Source organism: Hyperolius riggenbachi, chromosome 7, assembly GCF_040937935.1.
Source record: "Hyperolius riggenbachi isolate aHypRig1 chromosome 7, aHypRig1.pri, whole genome shotgun sequence".
In the NCBI taxonomy this organism is placed as follows: Eukaryota; Metazoa; Chordata; class Amphibia; order Anura; family Hyperoliidae; genus Hyperolius; species Hyperolius riggenbachi.
In genome coordinates this window covers 51,886,082-51,907,779 of record NC_090652.1, presented here as the reverse complement: position 1 = coordinate 51,907,779, position 21,698 = coordinate 51,886,082, and the positions used below count along the sequence as shown (strand labels likewise).

Genomic DNA, 21,698 nt, shown 5'->3' with positions numbered 1-21,698 from the left:
AGAGGAGCAAACAGAAATCGCCAGCAAGGAGGCAGGTGCTCCAAAGTCTGGGCTTTCTTTGAAGACTGCACTGAGGATGTTACCATGGCGATTTGCAAGGTGTGCAAGACCCGCCTGAGCAGGGGGAAAAATATTAACAACCTCTCCACCACCAGCATGAGCCGTCACATGCTATCCAAACATCCCACTCTTTGGGCAAACGCGTCAGGACAGGGTACCAGAAACAACACTGCCTCCCTTGGGTTCACCAGACCCGCCTCAGCAGCAGCAGTAGCCCAGCCATTGCGTGGTTCACAACATTCACAAACATCAGACGACGCTGACACTGTCACTTTCCGGAGTAGTGCTCTTGAGGTCTCCCAGTGTTCATCAAACACAACAACCAACAGCCCTTCCGTGTGCAGCGCTACGGTTCAGTTGTCTGTGTCGGAGATGTTTGAGCGCAAGAGGAAATTGCCAGCAAATGACCCCCGGGCCGTGGCAGTAACAGCCAGCATAGCCAAGCTTCTGGCCTGCGAAATGCTGCCATATCGATTGGTGGAGACAAACAGCTTCAAGGGCATGATGTCAGTGGCCATCCCACGTTACGTGGTTCCCAGCCGCTACCACTTTGCACGCTCTGCAGTGCCTGAGTTGCATGAGCACGTGGTCAGCAAAATAACCCGAAGCTTGAAGAATGCCGTTGCCTGCAAGGTTCACCTCACCACTGACACCTGGACGAGTGCGTTCGGCCAGGGTCGATACATCTCCCTTACCGCGCACTGGGTGAACCTTGTGGAGCCTGGCAGCGATTCCTCACCTGCTACGGCACGGGTGTTGCCCACGCCACAAACAGCTGCACCGCCGTCCCTCCCACTGGATAACAGCAGCACCTACCTCTCTGACTCCTTCTCCTCCAACGCATCTCAAAGCTGTACCTCATCCGGAAACGCTAACCCAGCAGCAGTAGGATCGTGGAAGCAGTGCAGCACAGCTGTTGGCATGCGTCAGCAAGCGTTGCTGAAGCTAATCTGCCTTGGGGATAAGCAGCACACAGGGGAGGAAATTTGGAGGGGAATAAAGGAACAGACGGATTTGTGGCTGGCACCGCTGGACCTGAAACCGGGCATGGTTGTGTGTGATAATGGGAGTAATCTCATTCGCGCTTTAAGGTTGGCTAAGCTGACACACATCCCTTGCCTGGCGCACGTGATGAACCTAGTAGTTCAGCGGTTCCTGAGGACATACCCAGGCGTGGTCGATCTTCTGTTGAAGGTGCGTCGAGTGGCCAAACATTGTAGAAATTCCAGTACTGCTTCGGGGGCACTCGCCAAGATGCAGGAGCGCTTCAATCTCCCCCACCATCGCTTGCTGTGTGATGTCCCTACGCGCTGGAATTCTACGCTGCACATGCTAGCCCGCTTTTGCGAGCAGAAGAGTGCAGTGGTCCAGTACATGACGGCGCAGTACCGAGGCGCATCCGGCCAGCTGCCAAGCTTCTGTGGATCCGATTGGGCCAACATGTTGGACCTCTGCCAAGTCCTCCAAAATTTTGAGCAATCCACGTTGCTTGTGAGCAGTGACAACTCTTCAGTCAGCATTACCATACCACTGCTGTGTTTACTGAAGAGGTCGATGTTAAAAATCAAGGAAACAGCTGTCATGATGCAACTGGGGGAATCTGAAGGAGAAAACGATCAGCGTGATGGTACCAACATCAGGCCATCCGCCTCAGGGAACGCTGGCCCCAGCAGCTATGACGAAGAAGAGGAGGAGGAACAGCTGGAGTTGGAGCAGGAATTTCATGCCACCACTGACGAGGGCCAGAGCGGTGCACGTTGGACTTCCACAATTCAACGCGAATGGTCAGCAGAAGCAGACCAGGAGGAAGGTGACGACTATGATGCATCACAACAACTATCACAACGCTCACAAGAGGATGATGAGGATTCTGGTAGGACTCTGGCACACATGGCTCAATTCATGCTAGACTGCATTGAACGTGACCCACGCATTGTGCGCATTCTGGACAACACCAATTACTGGGTTTATACCCTTCTGGATCCACGGTACAAACACAATGTTCCAAAACTGCTTGAAGAAAGAGTCAGACAGGTCAAAATGGAAGAATACCAGCAGGCCCTTGTGGAGACTTTAGAGAGGAGATTGACATCCTCCCCCTCCTCTAGCCAGTTGTACGCAGACAGACTGACTTCCGCAAACCCAGGACGACCAGGAGGGCAGCAAACAACGCAAGCCGCAGCTAGTACCCAAAAGGGAATGGTATCGGCAGTGTCCTTGGAGTGGGAAAATTTTCTGACACCCATGCAGCCGCAGCCCACTGAACAGCAAGCGTGCAGATCCACCTCCAACACCGATCGCCTGGAGAAGATGGTCAAGGACTACATGTCAGATGGCGTAGCTGTGTCGAACCATCCATCTGCACCCTTCAACTATTGGGTATCGAAGCTAGACACCTGGCACGAACTGGCAATGTACGCAATAGAGGTGCTGGCTTGCCCGGCAGCCAGCGTTATGTCGGAACGCTGTTTCAGTGCTGCCGGAGGCATCGTCACAGATCGGCGTATCCGCCTCTCTACAGACAATGCAGACCGTCTGACTCAAATTAAAATGAATCAATCCTGGATTGGAAATGACTACGCAACACTCCAGGACCCCAACCAAGTAACATGACCAATGAACATCTGGGATGGTGTTGCGTTTCCGGGCCCTGTTTATTGAACCTCTCATCTGTATTACATTTATGACTGCATGGCGGCAAAAAGCATTGCTGCTATATCCGCACGCTTTTTGTCCACATGCAAGGCCTGGGTTGTTGTGTCTCACAAAGCGTGGCCTTCTCCTCCTGCGCCTGCTCCTGTTCCATCACGTCTGCTGCTGCTGGGTTAGCGTTGCCGCGTGGTCCCTGTTTATTGAACCACTTATCTTTATTACATTTATGACTGCATGGCGGTACAAAGCATGCTATCCGCACGCTTCTTGCCCTCATGCAAGGCCTGGGTTGTTGTGTCTCACAAAGCGTGGCCTTCTCCTCCTGCGCCTCCTCCTGTTCCATCACGTCTGCTGCTGCTGGGTTAGCGTTGCCGCGTGGTCCCTGTTTATTGAACCACTTATCTTTATTACATTTATGACTGCATGGCCGTACAAAGCCTGCTATCCGCACGCTTCTTGCCCTCATGCAAGGCCTGGGTTGTTGTGTCTCACAAAGCGTGGCCTTCTCCTCCTGCGCCTGCTCCTGTTCCATCACGTCTGCTGCTGCTGGGTTAGCGTTGCCGCGTGGTCCCTGTTTATTGAACCACTTATCTTTATTACATTTATGACTGCATGGCGGTACAAAGCCTGCTATCCGCACGCTTCTTGCCCTCATGCAAGGCCTGGGTTGTTGTGTCTCACAAAGCGTGGCCTTCTCCTCCTGCGCCTGCTCCTGTTCCATCACGTCTGCTGCTGCTGGGTTAGCGTTGCCGCGTGGTCCCTGTTTATTGAACCACTTATCTTTATTACATTTATGACTGCATGGCGGTACAAAGCCTGCTATCCGCACGCTTCTTGCCCTCATGCAAGGCCGGGGTTGTTGTGTCTCACAAAGCGTGGCCTTCTTCTCCTCCTGCGCCACCCTCCTCCTGTTCCATCACGTGTGCTGCTGCTGGGTTAGCGTTACCGGTCCCTTTTCCTGGAACCTCTTATATGTATTACATTTATGACTGCATGCCGACAAAAAACATGTTACCTGTGCAAAGAAAACAGACATTTCCCGCATTTAAAAGACAGTTTTCCCTTTGAAACTTTAAAATCGATTTTCTCAAAAACTATAAGCTCTTTTTGCTAATTTTTTTTTCCTCTTGTACCCACTCCCAAGGTGCACATACCCTGCAAATTTGGGGTATGTAGCATGTAAGGAGGCTTTACAAACCACAAAAGTTCGGGTCCCCATTGACTTCCATTATGTTCGGAGTTCGGGTCGAACACCCGAACATCGCGGCCATGTTCGGCCTGTTCGGCCCGAACCCGAACATCTAGATGTTCGCCCAACACTACACGCTACGCACACTAGTGGCAGCATAGCATGCATAACTAATCAAAGGCTGATGCTTGCAATAGCTGTGCGGTAGTGATGCATCGCTACAATGATATTTCACTAGTGCGGCCGCTACTATGTTGATTAACATAGTAGCGGCCACGCTAGTGAAGTACCGTGGCAGCGATACATCACTGCCACACAGCTATTGTAAGCATCGGCTGTTGCTTAGTTACGCATGCCACGCTGCCACTAGAGCATGTAGTGTGTCCAGCAGGGACATTTAGTCACCCTAGACTTTATTAGCATTCATAAGGGGATATAACTCGGGCTGTTCCAGCACGTTAGGATTAGTGAATCAACCCCAAAGGTGTGACTCCTGCCTTACGCTAATCCCCCCACCTACACCCGGCACTAACCTTCCTGCTATACTAAGTGTCAGGTGCCCAGCGTAGATGTAACCCACACTCCATTAGATTAGGGCTAAGCACCTATTTTGTAAAAAATGAATTGCTGGCGCCCGCAGCAAAACTGCTCGCCATTGTCATCCCCCTGCGCCCGCAGCTTAACCAATGGAGCTGAATGGTGCTCAGCTATTCTATAGACCAGGTGTAAGGATCTGCACATGCAGATTCTTATCAAGACATTGCAAGAGCAAGAAATCACATATATGAAAATACTGAGGTCTGCACAGGTTGGATTTGAAGGTGAAAAACGTGTTTTATTTACAAAGGTGCAGCAATTCAAATATACATCCACCATACACATACAATCATACAATACGTGGTGCAGCACAATACCAGAACCCCTAACTATCTATCTATCTATCTAGCAAGCTCGCTAGCTAGCTAGCTGGCTAGCTAGCTAGCTAGCTATCTATCCAGAATATATGCAGCCACACACAATATCAGAATGTATACAACAACGAATAATCCGAATCAGCATACACAAAGGGAGGTCATACAAGCAAAAGTCAAACCAGGTAATCAGGATCAGGCAATAACATAAGGAAGAGAAAGGTCAGACTAGCAAGGATCGATACCGGGAATTCAGAGAATAAGGCAAGGCAGGAAACAGGGAACACAGGATCAATGGCCAGAGTCACAATATTACACAAGCAAACTGAATGACCTAGCAATGTGCTGCTAGGAAGTCTGGTCAATAGCAGCACTTTGATCAGGTGATCTCTCAGAAATTTCACATAGTTCCATCTGCTGGTGATCCAGGGAACTGCACAGTTCTCAGCAACAAGGGAGACATGTGCTGGTTGACAGTGGAAGTTCACAGCAAAGTTCACTAGTAATTAGTGTTGGGCGAACATCCAGATGTTCGGGTTCGGGGTGGTTCGGCCGAACATGCCCCCGATATTCGGCATGTTCGAGCCGAACCCCGAACCCAACTTGAACATGTCCCTTTGGGGCCCCCTATAGGGTCCCAGCATAAAGGGAGAGCATGCCCCGAGCGCGGGGGGGTCGGAAATGCCCCCCACCCCTCCCCGCTAAACTCTCCCTTCTGCTGGACCCTATAAAATTACATTGAAGTCCCCCAAAGTACCTGGCAGGAGGAGGGCAGGAAGCGGGCAGCCGGAGATCACAGGCGCTAGTACCATTTGGTACTTCCGCCCTCTCTCTGACGCACTTCCTGTTTACATTTGTAAGTCGCGTCAAGAGAGAGCAGAAGTACCGCAATGACGCGTACGCGTCATCTACATGATGACACGTACCCTCGTACGCGTCATCGCGGTACTTCTGTTCTCTCTTGACGCGACTTACAAATGTAAACAGGAAGTGCGTCAGAGAGAGGGCGGAAGTACCAGATGGTACTAGCGCCTGTGATCTCCGGCTGCCCGCTTCCTGCCCTCCTCCTGCCAGGTACTTTGGGGGACTTCAATGTAATTTTATAGGGTCCAGCAGAAGGGAGAGCTTAGCGGGGAGGGGTGGGGGGCATTTCCGCCCCCCCCCCCCCCCCCCCGCACTCGGGACATGCTCTTCCTTTATGCTGGGACCCTATAGGGGGCTTTGTTCGGCCGGACACGGCTGTGTTCGGCCGAACACAGAAGGCCTGTTTGGGTTCGGGCAGCGTGGCCGAGCACCCTCCCGAACACCATGAGGTGTTCGGGGGGTGCCGAACCGAACCCGAACAGGCCAAAATCCGGGCGAACCTGAACAGTGGCGAACACTGTTCGCCCATCACTACTAGTAATGTCACCAGTAGGATAACAGAGGCACAGATCCAGACATAGTTCCACCTGCTGGTGATCCAGGGAACTGCACAGTTCTCAGCAACAAGGGAGAAATCTGCTGGTTGACAGTGGAAGTTCACAGCAAAGTTCACAAGTGATGTCACCAGCAGGACAACAGAGGCACAGATCCTGACACCAGGGCTTTTCAACCCTGTCCTCAATTACCACCAACAGTGCATGTTTTGTGGAAATCCACAGAGGTAGTTAATCAGCTCTGCTGAGACACTACTTACCTCACCTGTGCATGTTTGTGGTTTCCTGCAAAACATGCACTGTTGGTGGCACTTGAGGACAGGGTTGAAAAGCCCTGCTATAGACTAGCATCTACTACTAAAGCATTTCAAAGCCAAATAGCCAAACTCCAGCTGGACTCACCAACAAAGTCGCTATACAATACAAATACAAATTCTAGCACCAGAGCCCAGATTAAACATTTTGTTTTTTTATATATTTTCAATGGTAAGGCTAACAAACCAGGGCTTTATTGATGTAGCAATCGTCCTATAGTCGTGTCTCTTCTGAAAAATAATTTGAGGTCGTAAAACATCTGTGTGGTTCTGCAAACACTTATTCTGATTGCGCATGGCAATATTACAACAGTTTAGTGCATCAACACCATAGGATTTAAATAAGATGAGGTAAAGATTTACCACTCCATTGCAAAGTCAGTAGAGTGGGCTGGGAACACATTCACAATGATTATTATTTAGTATTTATACAGTGTGGACATCTTCCACAGCGCTGTACAGAGTATATTGTCTTGTCGCTAGCTGTCTCTCAGAGGGGCTCACAATCTAATCCCACCATAGTCATATGTCTGTATCGTGTAGTATATGTATCGTAGTCCAGGGCCAGTGGGAAAGCCAATTAACTTGTCTGTATGTTTTTGGGATGTGGGAGGAAACTGGAGTGCCTGGCGGAAACCCACACAGACACTGGGAGAACATACAAACTCTGTGCAGATAGTGCCATGGCTGAGATTTGAGCTGGGGACCTACCACTGCACGGCGAGAGCGCTAACCACCACTATGCCACCATGCTGCCCACGCTATGATTTAGAAATACAACTGTAATGCTAGTGTTATTATCTAATGCTATATTTTGAGACATGATGCTACAATATGCAAAGTATATTATTAATCAGTGTGGATTTGCATGGGGCTTATAATTTCATTCACGTGCCTAATGTGTCTTTCTTGACTTTCGAAGCTCATACAGTACATCATTTGTATTTGGTACCTACCTGGCGTACATGCAAAAAGGGTGCTACTGTAATCTGGGCCCTGGAGATAGTTGCTACTAGAATATCAGTAAAATTATCGATGTTCCACTATTTGACAGTGGCAGGCCCGGATTAACATCACAGAAACCTATAGGCACAGATGTTCTGGCATCTTAGATTTTGCCCTCCATGAACCTCTAATTTACAGTCTGCTAAGGAATCTGCATAGGGAAGGAGGTAGGGAGGCACTAGGGAAGTGAGCCGCCTTTCCATCACCAAGCACCTGTAGGCACATGCATACAGTCCCTTATGGTAAATCCGGCCCTGGACAGTGGTAATTCTAATAATAAAATACCAGTACATTTTACCAAAATGTTACCTTTGCAAAACCTGACCCTTTTTTCATACAAGCTTGATGCTTAATCCTAATGCATAATTCTAACTGATCCTCGTCCCCCCCCCCCCCCCCCCAGATATCCACACCACATTCAATAGTCGGGTACCATCTGCCTAATTAGGATAGCCTTATCTGGTGTCCATGTGGCCCAAATCCCTGACAATATCTGTGCTGCCTTCACTGCCTTCACCTACAGCACCGAAATCCTTGACATTATCCAACCCTCCTTCCCCACTAAACACTCGGACGCCAGTCGTCTGATTATGATATTTTTATCTGACACTAAAATGACCCCCTGGGTTCCGCTATAGCCATAGATAGCATTGCAGTCTACACAGCACCCATTTTACCATAGCACCAGCAGCACCCAAACTACCTGCTTCGACTTACATGACCTGGGCATTCTGCTCCTGCATATCTGCTTGACCAGAGACAAAGGGCCTGATTCACAAAGCTCTTCTGTTAAATTATCTCACCTTATTTATTAGCTCACAATTTATCTTTCCTTAAATGACTTAACCCATGATTTACCTCTCCTTATCTAACTTAATTCATGGTTTAGCTCTCCTTATTTAACTTAATTAATGGTTTAGATCTCCTTATCTAACTTAATTCATGGTTTAGCTCTCCTTATTTGACATAACTCATGGTTTCGCTCTCCTTATTTGACATAACTCATGGTTTCGCTCTCCTTATTTGACATAACTCATGGTTTCGCTCTCCTTATTTGACATAACTCATGGTTTAGCTCTCCTTATTTGACATAACTCATGGTTTCGCTCTCCTTATTTGACATAACTCATGGTTTAGCTCTCCTTATCTATTTATCTCATGAATTATCTCTACTTATTTGTTTATCTTATGCATTAGCACTCCTTACAGTTAAGATGAAAAATAAGTAACATTCATGAATCAACCCCAAATGTGTTATGTAAACCACATCCAATATTGAATCTCTGCATTGTATAAGCATACTTTTTTCAGTTGTTTTTATAGTGTTTAACACTATGGCCTTGATTCACAAAGCCGTGCAAACTGTTTAGCACGGGTGTGCTAAACAGTTAGCACGTGAAGTGCCATTCGCGGACTTTTGCGGGCGCAAAGTGCCGCGATTTGCGTGATCGCGGACTTTTGCGCGCGCAAAAGTCCGCGAACGGCACTTCACGTGCTAACTGTTTAGCACACCCGTGCTAAACAGTTTGCACGGCTTTGTGAATCAAGCCCTATGTGTGTTTTTTTAAGCTATGGATTTATTTTCTGAACTTTCAGCACAATGCCACCTGCCAGCACTCACCAATGGAACATACAAGGCAGCAAAGAGGTATTATGAAGTCGGAGAGTATGCCATCTACAAATGCAATGAAGGATTTATTAGTGCTCATAAAAATACATTTCAGCAGAGAAGTCAATGCACTGACTCAGGATGGATTCGTGAACCAAAATGTAAAGGTATGTTTTAATTACATAACTTTTAGAATCATTACAGCTCTGTTCCTACATTGAGAGGTCCGTAAAAATATAAAGTATGCAGGAGAGATGACCGAAGTTAGAAGAGTTAAAGCGGACCCAAACCAAACATTTTTTTTATTCAAAATATTTAGTTGCACCACTCTGACACATACAAAGATAAATAAACACTCCTTCAAGCCTATGAGCATTTCAGTGCATGCTTTTCACCCTTCTCTTTCCATAACTAGGGTTATACAGGTGGCAGCCATTAGCAATTCCTCCTTTGCTGGACACTATTTACTCCACCAGTTTGCAGGATTCTGTCCCGACAATATGAAAGGAAGGGAGGGGTTCCGCCAATAAATGTAAAATATTTTATATTTGTCATCATGCAGCTGAAAAAAGGCTGCTGTTTATTATTATAATTTAGAAAATAGATTTTATTTCTGAAATCTTGTCTTTTTAATTTGGGTCCACTTTAACTGAATAGGGGGCCCATTTTGGGGCTTTTTTGTCCTTAGTTTTCTCTTAGGAGATAATGTTTCATCATGTATTTAAAATCATTTTTTGGGACTTTGCAACTGTAAAAATGTACCAAATAGTAGGTGAAAAAGTGCAATCAAAATTATTGCTTCGTGATGGTTTAAAAAACATTTAGTTGACAAGTTGTGAAAATATCACCTAGGAGAAAAAGCCTAGGGCCCATACGCAATTCACTTTTTCTCCTGAGTTTTCGCCTAGATGATATTTTCAAACTTGAGTTATCAAAAAAATGCCTATTAAACCATCAACAAGCAAGAAAATACTCAAAATAATTTTGATAGTACTTTTCACCTACTTTTTAGTATTTTTTTCCATTGCAAGGTGCTGAAGAGTTATTTTAAAGAGAACCCGAGGTGGGTTCTAAGAATCCTATTAGCACACAGAGGCTGGGTCTGCACATAATGCCCAGCCTCTGTTGCTATACTGCTCCCCCCTGGGCCCTCCCTGCACTCTGCTTGCTCCCCATAAATCAAATGCCGAGCTAGCGACACACAGCGTGGCGCAGCCGGCTGTTTACCTCTGGATGTGTCAGTCTTGCCGCTCCCCCACCTCCTCTATGTCACCGCTCCCCACCTGCATCCTTTCCCTCCAATCAGCGGGGAGGCAAGGGTCATGGGCGGGGATTCTTAGAACCCTCTTTAACCACTTCGCCGCCCTGGTACAGTATATCTACGCCCCTTTTAACTTAATTTCCCCACCCGGGGCGTAGATATACGCACCCCTGCCGCTACCGTCGCTGTCCGCGCTCCCGCTTGCACATGCATGTGCTCCAACACTCATGCACGCCACCGCCCACTCGCCCGGAGATCAGTGAACAGTTGATCTAAGTCCCCGCAGCAATGATCGGCTGTTTCCAGGAGAAGCTGCGCGATCATTGTGTAAAAAAAAAAAGAAAAGTTTCCTATCCTCACTACACTTCCTGTAAGCGTACTTACTATGCTTACAGGACCATTCACAAAAAATTACTGTGGCCATCTTGTGGCAAATAGTAAAACTACAGTCAAAAGTATTTTTTATATACAAATACATATTTTTACATTTTAAAAATAACTCATTACCTCCCACACTCCCCAATTGTTATCAATTTTTTTTTTTTTTTTTGTAAAAAATAAATAAAACATTTACAATAAAAAAATATATAAATAGTTACCTTAGGGACTAAACTCTTTAAATATTTATGTCAAGAGCGTATAACACTGTTACTTTATAAATTATGGGCTTGTTATTAGGAATGGACACATTTAGAATAAAATAATTCTTGGCATAATGTCCCACCTAAAAAAAAGCCTAATTGGTGGCGAAAAAAACAAGATATAGTTCATTTCATTGTGATAAGTAATGATAAAATTATAGGCGAATGAATGGAAGGAGCTGAAAGGTGAAAATTGCTCTGGTGCTCAAGGGGTAAAACCCCTCAGTTGTGAAGTGGTTAAATTGAGGATGAAAAGTTATCTCCTAGGAGTAAACTCAGGAGAAAAGGTTACTTACCTGGGGTTTCTTCCAGCCCCTGAAGTTGCCCTGCTCCCCCGCCATTATCCCACACTACTTGGTTCCCATGCATACCCCTCTGATTGTTGGACTCCGTGCCGTGCGCTTCCACCAACAAACACTGCACCTGCATGGTAAGTAAAATCAGCACGATAAAGGAGGAGAGCGGCCAGCGCTGCATATGTACAGTGGCTTATACGGGGAACAGTGGAGGAATAGTAGAGTGTAAAATCACCGTGAGGGAGCAGGAGGAGCTGGAAGAAGCCGCAGGTAAGTAACTGGGCTTTTTTTTTTTTTATTAGGTTTCACTTTCAAAGGAGTTCCCAAACATTTCCATGCTAAATGTAATTTTGCCTTCTTAAAACAGAAGGTATTTGTGAAAATTCAGCTTTATGTGAACAACTGTGATTCCCCAGGATGCATCACTCCCAAATATTCAAATCATGTCTTTTTGGCTGTAAATCACGCCATCTGAGTTTGTGTTAAATTGCCTATTAACTCCAAGATGAACGTGACAAAAGATGACAAACATCAAGATGGATGAATGTTTTTGCAAGGCATTGTATGTTAGGTCTCATCATAATCATCACCATCAGCATGAATAAAAATGACAGTTTATTGTTATGGTTTAGGTTATAGACATAATCTCCTTTTTTCCCCCTAGAAATTGTGTGTTCTACACAAGGAAAAAATTTCAAAAATGGTGAAGTTGCCCATTTTGGATGTACAAAAACAGGGAAACTGGTAGGTGACAATTCCAGCCAATGCTATTACTATGGCTGGGACCCGGAAGTGCCCACCTGCAGAGGTAGGTGAAAAAGTTATCATGTTCAGCATATATAATGGGTTATTTTTGATTTTGTTTCAAGACTCAAGAGCTCATTAGGTGAGATGGTAAATGAGTTTCAAACAATTCTAACTTGAACAGGGCCAATTTTAGCAAAAATGTGTTCCTTGGTCAGAGATGGATTAATACCTAAGCAAAGTAAAAGATTTTGGGCACCCTTGGGGTCTTTTGGTAAGCTGAAGGTCAGGAGAGGTCAGAAAAGGAGACTGGTGGGCCCCTTGACACCCACTAGGCCCCAGGCACCTGCCTAGGTAGCCTGATGGATGATCCTGCAAATATTACATGGGGCCTTCCTAACCCACACAGTATTAGTTGGCAAAGTACCCCCTCCCCAATATAGCTGCATTAAGTGCCCCCTTTTTCACTTCCCCCACCCCTACAATAGTGTTTGGTTGTTCCCCAGGGCCTCAGAGCCAGCTAATGGGACACTATGTCACCCTCCAATTAATAATGCTCTCCCAGGGCTCCTGCAGAGTATTAGCAGGAGCAGAGCACACTCACCACACACCTGTCTGTCCAGCGTGGTCCTGTCTTTGTCCTTCTCATGGTTGCCTCTTCTGTACTCACATAATATGCTGCGGGGTCACGGAGAAGAGGCACCCGCGAGGGTGAAGGCAGAAAAACAGAGCCTGAAGGGGGAGCACACCGGCCAGACAGGTGAGTGGTGAGTGCCAAGAACTTGTGCCTTTATAATGCTTTTTCTTCTTCTATTTACATTTATGGGTTGCATTCATGATGTCATTCAGTTCATTCGACAACTCCCATTGTCACAGGACTAGCAGGCTGGCCTCATAGAAGTAGCAGGAATGGAGACCATATTGCTAGCTCACAGTATGACCTAAATGACATCATGAATGCCACCCACCAATCTGGCTATAACTAGAAGAAACATTAAACCAAGGCACCTGAGGCTGACAGTGTAGTGGTTGTAAGTAGCAGTCTGTGATATTTAGGAGCAGCTTGTTTTTTCACATTTTGTGACTAGGGGTGTGGCAGGGGCGTGGCTAAAGTGTCCCTCTTTCTTATCTCAAAAAGCTGGATGGTATGCAACTAGTGACATCTTTATAAGTATTTCTTTATAAACTACCACCCATTGAACAAAAACTTCAGACAGGGGCATAACATGGAAGCACCTCTGGTAAACAAACCAGGCAAACAAACCTACCCCCCTGCATGTGCCCACCCTCCTACTGAAATTAGCCTGTGATGTGCTAATCCCTTCTTCCCTGAAGCATTAGCACAGCCCCTGAAGGGACACCCCACTCACCTGCCAAACCCCTGCAGATGCCCCCCCCCAGTTGCCAATCCAACCACCAAAAGTAGACAGTATCCCTACCCAGAGCATTAGCACAGCAGTGCCATATAACTATATTTAGCTGATACTGTTGTGTCGCACATCTCCTCTTCCTTCCAGAATACGTGGCTCCCTGTGTCACATGATCAGGACCCATCTGTGCAGCACAAAAAACTGTGGCTGCCAGAAGGAAGTGAAGATGTGTGGTAGGTGGATCAGCTAAATATAGTTACATAGCTTCACAGCTTATAATTTTCAAGGTGGGTGGGAGGAGGAGCGGGCCCCATAGCTGGCACCATCGGCTATTGTTATGCCCCTGCAGATGTATAAGAACAGTACATTCTCTCCAACAAGATAAGTATAATGGGGTACTATATTCCAGGGCTGTGGAGTCGGAGTCGTGGAGTCGGAGTCGGGGCAATTTTGGGTGCCTGGAGTCGGAGTCGGAAAAAAATGCACCGACTCCGACTCCTAATGAATTTGTAACTGTAATTAAAATAGAAAATATGATAAAATGTTCTATTTCTCAGATTATAGTCATTAAAAATAATGTATATATACAGTAATAGCTGTGCCTAGTCCACAAAAATGAAATAAACCAATCAAAATTAGTTACTTGTGCTGCTTCAATAAAGCAGTCCCCGTATTTTTAAGGTCAGATATACATATCTGATTTGTGACTGTATATATGATGTGTACACAGGAATCTCTTATATATACTAACATCTATGCTGTAAGAATAAAGCCTGATGTGTAGCTGTGTCACTAATAGAGATGGTCAATGAGATGGAAATAATTCTGCATTGATGCTGATATATGCAAATGTACGCACTCTCTTTGCTCATGAAATCAAATAATTTGATATGTTGTTAAAATTTGGTTTGGTGACTACAAATTAAAGGGTACCTGAGACGGATGAAAAGTAAAGTTTTATACATACCTGGGGCTTCCTCCAGCCCCCTTCAGGCTAATCAGTCCCTCGCTGTCCTCCACCACCTGGATCTTCTGCTATGAGTCCTGGTAATTCAGCCAGTCAGCGCTGTCCGGCCGCATGCCGCTCCCACAGCCAGGAACATTCTGCACCTGTGCAATAGTGCTGCACAGGTGTAGTATGCTCCTGGCGGCGGAGTGTGTGCATGCGCACTACGCCTGACTGGCTCAAGTACCTGGACTCATAGCAGAAGATCTAGGTGGTGGAGGAGGACAACGAGGGACTGATTATCCTGAAGGCGGCTGACGGAAGCCCCAGGTATGTATAAAACTTTAAATTCATCTGTCTCAGGTTTACTTTGTTACACAGTAGTACTATACTCTACATATGCACTCCCCACAGAGCTGCAGGGAATCCACTGAGAATGTTGTGCACATTGAACACAGAGGTGTTGTCTGTCACCCATAAACCTTGTTCAGATTGTGCATGAAGAATGTGTAATAGAGGAAGAATCTCCTCATTCCCCTGCAGAGTACCTGCACATCACTCTTACATGCACCCACACTTACATTGCCTAGGGCCTGATAGATGTTCTTTGTTCCGGTTTGCACCTTTTACAAGTACTCTTACCAAGGACTAGTTTTAGTCTAAAGGGAATAAATATAGTAGTCTACATATCCTTCTCACTTCAGTTGTCTTGTAAAATCCCTAAGCGTTGGCAGTTAAGAGACGAATTTCATGTTACATACTTTTAATCAACAAAATTGTAATATGCAAATTAGAGGAGTCGGAGTCGAGGAGTCGGAGTCGGTGGAATCCTAAACTGAGGAGTCGGAGTCGGAGTTGGTGGATTTTTGGACCGACTCCACAGCCCTGCTATATTCACTTGATTCTAACTGTGATGTAATCATTTACTTTTTTCTTCTTGTTTGTTTTTTACAGCACCGAGCCTCATCCAAAAAACATCTTTAACTCTCACAGATATAGAAAATACATCAGGTATTTTTTTTTTGTCTATGCAGCAAATAATTGTAGAGAAATTAACTAAAATACATAAACAAAGTCAGTCCTTGTGTGTGAGAGCTAAAATTGAGTTCATACTCCAGCAGTACACTGACACCAAGCCCTCGATGGTTGTGTTAAAGAAAACCTGTAATGAGAAAAAAATCCCCTGGGGGTACTCTCCTCGGGTGGGGGAAGCCTCCGGATCCTATCAAGGCTTCCCCCATCCTCCTGTGTCCCATGGCGGCGGGGAAAAAGCTCCCGGAATGGCAAGGATGTCAATATTTACTTTCCCGGCTCCAGTGCAGGCGCAGTATCGGCTCTCCACTCGGAGACAGGCGAAAATAGCCGATCGCTGAAGGGCAGCTCTACTGCGCAGGCGCAAGTCTCCCGTGCCTGCATAGTAGAGCAGACCCGACGGAGATCGGCTATTTCTGCCTATCTCTGTGCTGAGAGCCGCAACAGCACCTCCGCTGGAGCCAAGGAAGGTAAATATATTAGCCATTTCGAGCTTGTCGAGCCCGGATTGCGGGACACTTCGGGGGAGCCAGCTCTGGATTGCCTACAGCTACAGTAGAGGGGGAAGCCTCATTGGTAGGCCTTTCTCTGCCTGAAATAGGTAAATATCAGGTATGTAAGTGGCTGACTCAGTCCTGACTCAGACAGGAAGTGACTACAGTGTGACCCTCACTGATAAGAAATCCCCCCTTTTTTATCTCTTTCTTGCTCTCAGAAGCCATTTTCTGCTAGGAAAGTGTTTTATAGTTGGAATTTCTTATCAGTGAAGGTCACACTGTAGTCACTTCCTGTCTGAGTCAGGACTGAGTCAGCCACTTACATACCTGATATTTACCTCTTTCAGGCAGAGAAAGAAAAAAGAACACAGCATAGTTATTTGTGTGCTAGGCACTGTACATACCCATGTCTATCTCATTCTGCCACATGTCAGTTGTGGTATCCTTTAAGTTGCATTGCTTAGCAGCTTCCATCCACAACCCCTTATAAAAGGTCCACAGAAAAGTCGGTTTGTTAGAGCTAGGAGGGTTATCTTTAGTGATGAAAGGTATCGTGAACAGGAAGACAAGATGGTAAAAAAAATTGTTAAAAGAGGGAACTTATAACAATGTGACAACCTGATCATGCGTTTACCTAATGGACTCAATGAAAACTTTAATTTAAGATGCTTTAGTAAAATAATGCCGTGTGCATTTAAGTCAAAAGAGCTGATGTCTCTTTAAGAGTGTGCTCGTCCCCTGGATCTCAGGGTGTATTTTATTGTAATACACTATAATTATATAAGAATGTTTTGCATATGTTGTATGTATGGCTAGCACTTGATAAAGGTCCTTTAGCCTGAAACATTGTGATTTGCACTGCATTATTCCCAATAAAATTGGCAAAAAATGGATTAAGGGCCCTTTCCACTAGGCTGCGAACTGCTTTAAAAATTGGACTGCTGCCCTCTTGTCAATTGCAGCAGCACCACGGCTTATATGTAAATTTCAATACTTATTGCCCACTAGCACAATATGTTTTTCCTAGAGCGCAATTGTCGGTTTGTGCGAATCTTTGTGTGGTTTCGCTCCATTCCCAGTGGCTTCACAGCGCAAACATGGTGAGTGTAAATTGCGGTTTGCGCAATCGCAACAAAGTGTACTTGTGGTTACGTTTCTCATGTGGAAAAGAGTGCTTAGGCCTCTTTCAGACAGACAGCTGAACTGACACGTGTAGCTTTTTCCTTTTTACTGTAGTTTGTCCTGTTCTCAGTGGGTGACGGTGTTTCCTGTAAAATTATTGTATCTAGTAAATAAATTACTTTAAACAATATACTAAATTAAGAGGGAATTAAAAATGTAATTGAAAGATTACCAGAAAATATGGTAAAAGAGTGAGAATGAGTGGGGTGGGCAGACAGTGGTGGCATGGGTGTTGGTAAGAGAGGGATATTGTTTTTGAGAAAACTCAGGAGAAAAAGTTAATTGCATATGGGCCTCTGTGTTGCAGTATTACATGTTGCCTTGTCATAGGTATGTGTATGTAAAGCTCATTCTCAGATTGTAGTTCACACTTTTTATGGCAATGGTATCTCACTGTATCTGTACTAGGTGCATTTGTCTGCTGCCTAACTAAGTGTTCATTCAGGAGAAGTGTTTTATGCTTCAGGTCCAAATGGCTTCCCTATGGGTTGGGCCACTGTGACCACATATTTAGTGGGCCTACAGTGTGCTCCACTATGAGAGTGAGCTTTCATTAATATGGACTGCTTTATATTCTGATTTATGTCATATTCTGTTTTAAAGTCATTGGGACCCGCCGTAAAAAAACAAAAGTCAGACGCTTACCTGAGGAGAGGGAATGCTCTGAGTCCTAATGAGCCTTCCCTCTCCTCTTTCTCCATGCAGTTCAGGATACTCAGTTCAAAACCCCCACCGCGGGGGACTTTGGAAGTCTTCGGGAGCTGAGTCCTCCCAAAGACAGGCGGCTCCATACTGCGCACGCACAATTACGCGATAGAGGGTGCTTGCGCATGCGCAATATGGAGCGGCCAGTCTTTGGGAGCACTCGGGCTACCGAAGACTTCCTTCGGCAGTGAAGATAGCAGCATTTGACCAAATTGGTCAAATGCTGCTACGGGGGATCCTGAGCTGGAACGGGCACCGGGAGAGGAGAGGGAAGGGCCATTAGGACTCAGAGCCTTCCCTCTCCTTAGATAAGTATCTGACTTTTGTTTTTTTTACAGTGGTTCCCAATGACTTTAAGTCAAATACATGTTACATTAAATAAATATTGTTTCTGCATTATCATTCTTCCAGACCCCACCTGCCCCCCGGCACCTGTTCCTCCATCAGCTGAGATAGAGCATCAGAAAGATAAATACGTTAATGGGGATGAGGTAGAGATCATCTGTGGTCCTGGATACGTGATGTTCGGTTCAGGAAGAATTCAGTGTAGGGACGGAAGATGGCAGTCTCCTCCCTGGTGTTTACGTGAGTCTTTTATTTACTTAGTGTACTTAAATGCACCAGTGTTATGATGTCATGATGGTAATCAGTGATGAGTGAAAATGACAATATTATTTTTGTATTAATTGTCATGAAAGTAATTGTTAAATTCGATTTTCGAGTGAAAATTCCATAATAAATGTGTTGGGTTTTTTTGCGCTTTTCGCCGTAAAAATATAGTTTTTCTGCTCTATCGTGCTTTTCACAATTTTTTCTGCAGTGAAAATATAGATTTTTTGCATTTTCTTTGTAAAAATGTCGATTTACCTACAAGCCTATTTTTCACGAAAATTTCTCAATCGAAAATAGCATTTTCTTTGTGAAAATTACTTCAGTAAAGATTTGCAAGCAACACTGATCGTAGTACACAAAATTTTGTGTAAAATGTCACAATTACGATTATACGGAATTTTGAGTTAAAAATTGAATTGATATTTCATAATCCATTTGTAAATGTTTACGTTTTTGAAAAATGATTTATGCGACCGCCATAAGCGATTTTACACGTACATTATGAAGACGAGTTCTCGTAAACCAGAAACAAGTGGGAACAAGCCACTTTTTTTTTTTTTTAAAAGACCTTGAAGTTTTGGAGAAAATCGATATTAAAAGTTTCAAAGCAATTTTTTTTTTAAACTTGGAAAAATGACATCTGGCTGTAGTACATTTTAATGCACTGTATGATAAATTATTATTGTACACTTATGTATTCTGACTTCTGCATTTAAAGCAAGCCTTTGACTTTAAAGAGAACCCGAGGCGCATTTTCTAAATCTTAATAAGACAGAGGCATGTTCTCTGTGCAATGACATGCTTTTTTGTCCTTCTGCTGCCGCTGCCAGTCCCCCCTGGGCTCTGCTGTCTCCCGTGAAAAATACCGACAGGCTAGCGACAATCTGATTGTCTCTAGCCTTCTGTTTACCTGCCAGCTTGTCAATCACTGCTCCTCCACATTGCCTCCACTTCCTCCTCCCCTTAGTTTCTGATTGGTTGGAAGCTAGCAGAGGCGGGGAGCGGCGGGGGAGCCATGTAATGGAGGAGGCGGCGGGGGGGGGGGGGGGGGGGGCAATGCGCAGAAGTTGATTGACAAGCTGGAAGGTGAACAGCAGGCTAGCGACAAGCAGATTGCGGCTAGCCTGTCTGTATTTTTCAGGGGGGACAGCAGAGCCCAGGGGGGACTGGCAGCGGCACCAGAAGGACACAGAGGCATGTCACTGTGCACAGAACATGCGTCTGTGTCCTATTAAGATTAAGAAAATTCTCCTCGGGTTCTCTTTAAAAGGAGATAAAGTCACATAAAGTAGTAGTTGTGGTGTTCTTACCATTCTGTGCTTCCCTACAGTTGCAGGAGCTGCTCCCCTGCAGTTACGTCCCTGGCCGCTAGTAGTATATGTGTAATTTTACCACTGCTCTACTAGCGGCAATTCCAGACATTACAATATCAGCTATTATAGCTATATTCAACTAGCGGCTATTCCAGATAGTACAATATTGATGATTGTACCGATATTCTATTATTCCCTTATCTTGTCCTATTCTCACTCTAGCCTTCCCACCATCTAACACTAATGTCTCACCATCTATGCCTACATAACCGGTAACTTATAACTCTAACCTCCCCCAAATTTATGCCTAATGCCAACCTGCCTGAAACCATTAAACTGTAGCGGCTGCCGACATCATTGTAACAGTAAATATAATGCTTATTCATGTCACGCCTACAATATTCTGTAACCGGTAAACTCACGTTGAAAGTATAGTCACGCCCCAAATATCCTTGTGGCACAATTAGATTACTTATTTCAGAACTGCAATTAAAGTGGATCTGAACTCTTGCACAGGACAGAAGGAAAACAGAGAGAAATTAACTCTGTATGTGTTTAGAGAGTTTAGCCTGTCTAATTCCTCCTCATTTGTGTATGGTCACAAGTTGTAATCTAATCTCTCCCGTGTCACATGACTGCCTATGGCAGAGATGGCAGATAAGCCCTTTTGAAAGCGCAGGCTGTAAATAATATGTCTGCTTCCATAAATCTGGAAGTAGAAACAGTGAAGATTTATTTTAAGATTTGTATCAGATGTAACAAAGAATTTTTTTTTTGCTTAACCCTTTGGGGACCGGCTGCCTAACCCCCCTTAAGGACCAGGCCATTTTACATGTAGGGGGTGCATTTAAGGGGGTCAGGAAGCCGGATCCCCAGCATAGCTAGCCCGGTGTGCCCCAAAATGACAAAAAACGTAAGCCACTTGTGCAACGGCTTGTTTTAGTTTGCTGCCTGAAAGAGTTAATTTCTAGTCATGGAAGTGACAGTTTCTGTCTTGTCGGTAGCTTGTCAGCAATATAGTAAACATCACTGATACGCAAATTACAGCCATAAAAGTTTTCCTGGCAGAATACAACTTCTGAGGGCAGGGAGAGATAAAATGCATGAACTATTGACCTTTTTCTAACTCTGGGACACTGAATAGGCTGCCACTGATTAGAGACAGTAACACATTCAACCTATTTTGTAAATGTTTAAGTATAAAGGAAAACCCTGGGATACTTTTAAAAAAATACGAGTCGGACGATAAATATAATTGTTTATCTCATCAGTTTATTTTCACCTCAGGTTTACTTTAAACCATTTCACAATGGATCACTAAAGTGTACTTTGCTGCTTTTACATGTCCACAGAAAGTTCAGCATTGCCCACAGTCATCTGAGAAAGTCAGGATGTATTTTTGTCATTTTTACTAAACTGCTGCTTTGACTATTTCAGGAGAAGCACCATGTAACCCTCCACCGAAAACAGATAATGGAGAAATTGTTAAAGAGACAGACCAGTTTTTTACCGGAAGCACAGTGAGATACACATGCAATGATGGCTATCAACTCGTCGGCTTGGAGGAAAACATGTGTATGGAGGGATACTGGATGCCACCACCCAGCTGTGTAGGTAAGATCTGAAGGGAGAACCCCATAACCCCAATAGGGACCAGAGACGTAACTAGAAATCACTGCCCCCCCCTGCAAAACTTTGCATGCCCCCCCCCCCTTGCTTTCTGCACAGGTAAACTGAGGTCCAATGTTAATCATTTGGCTAGTGCAAACTTGAATGTGTTTTCCCCATGCAGATAAAACTGACAGCAATGAAACATTGCACACATTTTCTCTATCAAGCTAATTACACAAGCACTGTGGTGGGCAGAAAATGCACACAGAAAACTGACAGATGAGTGTGCTCCCAGCCTCAGCTTATTACACTCACTTAGTGTTGGGCGAA

General features: G+C 45.0%; 1 protein-coding gene across 3 annotated transcripts in view; it reads left to right on the top strand.

Annotated features, from left to right (window-relative positions):
- LOC137524316 (coagulation factor XIII B chain-like) overlaps positions 1-21,698 on the top strand; it is a 177,797-nt gene that overhangs the window by 15,451 nt on the left and 140,648 nt on the right. For all 3 annotated transcript variants that reach the window (XM_068244039.1, XM_068244040.1, XM_068244038.1), the window contains exons 5-9: positions 9,146-9,325; positions 12,021-12,164; positions 15,371-15,427; positions 18,244-18,417; positions 21,195-21,371. In XM_068244039.1, coding sequence (XP_068100140.1) covers positions 9,146-9,325; positions 12,021-12,164; positions 15,371-15,427; positions 18,244-18,417; positions 21,195-21,371 — 732 coding nt within the window. The remainder of the gene's footprint in view (positions 1-9,145; positions 9,326-12,020; positions 12,165-15,370; positions 15,428-18,243; positions 18,418-21,194; positions 21,372-21,698) is intronic.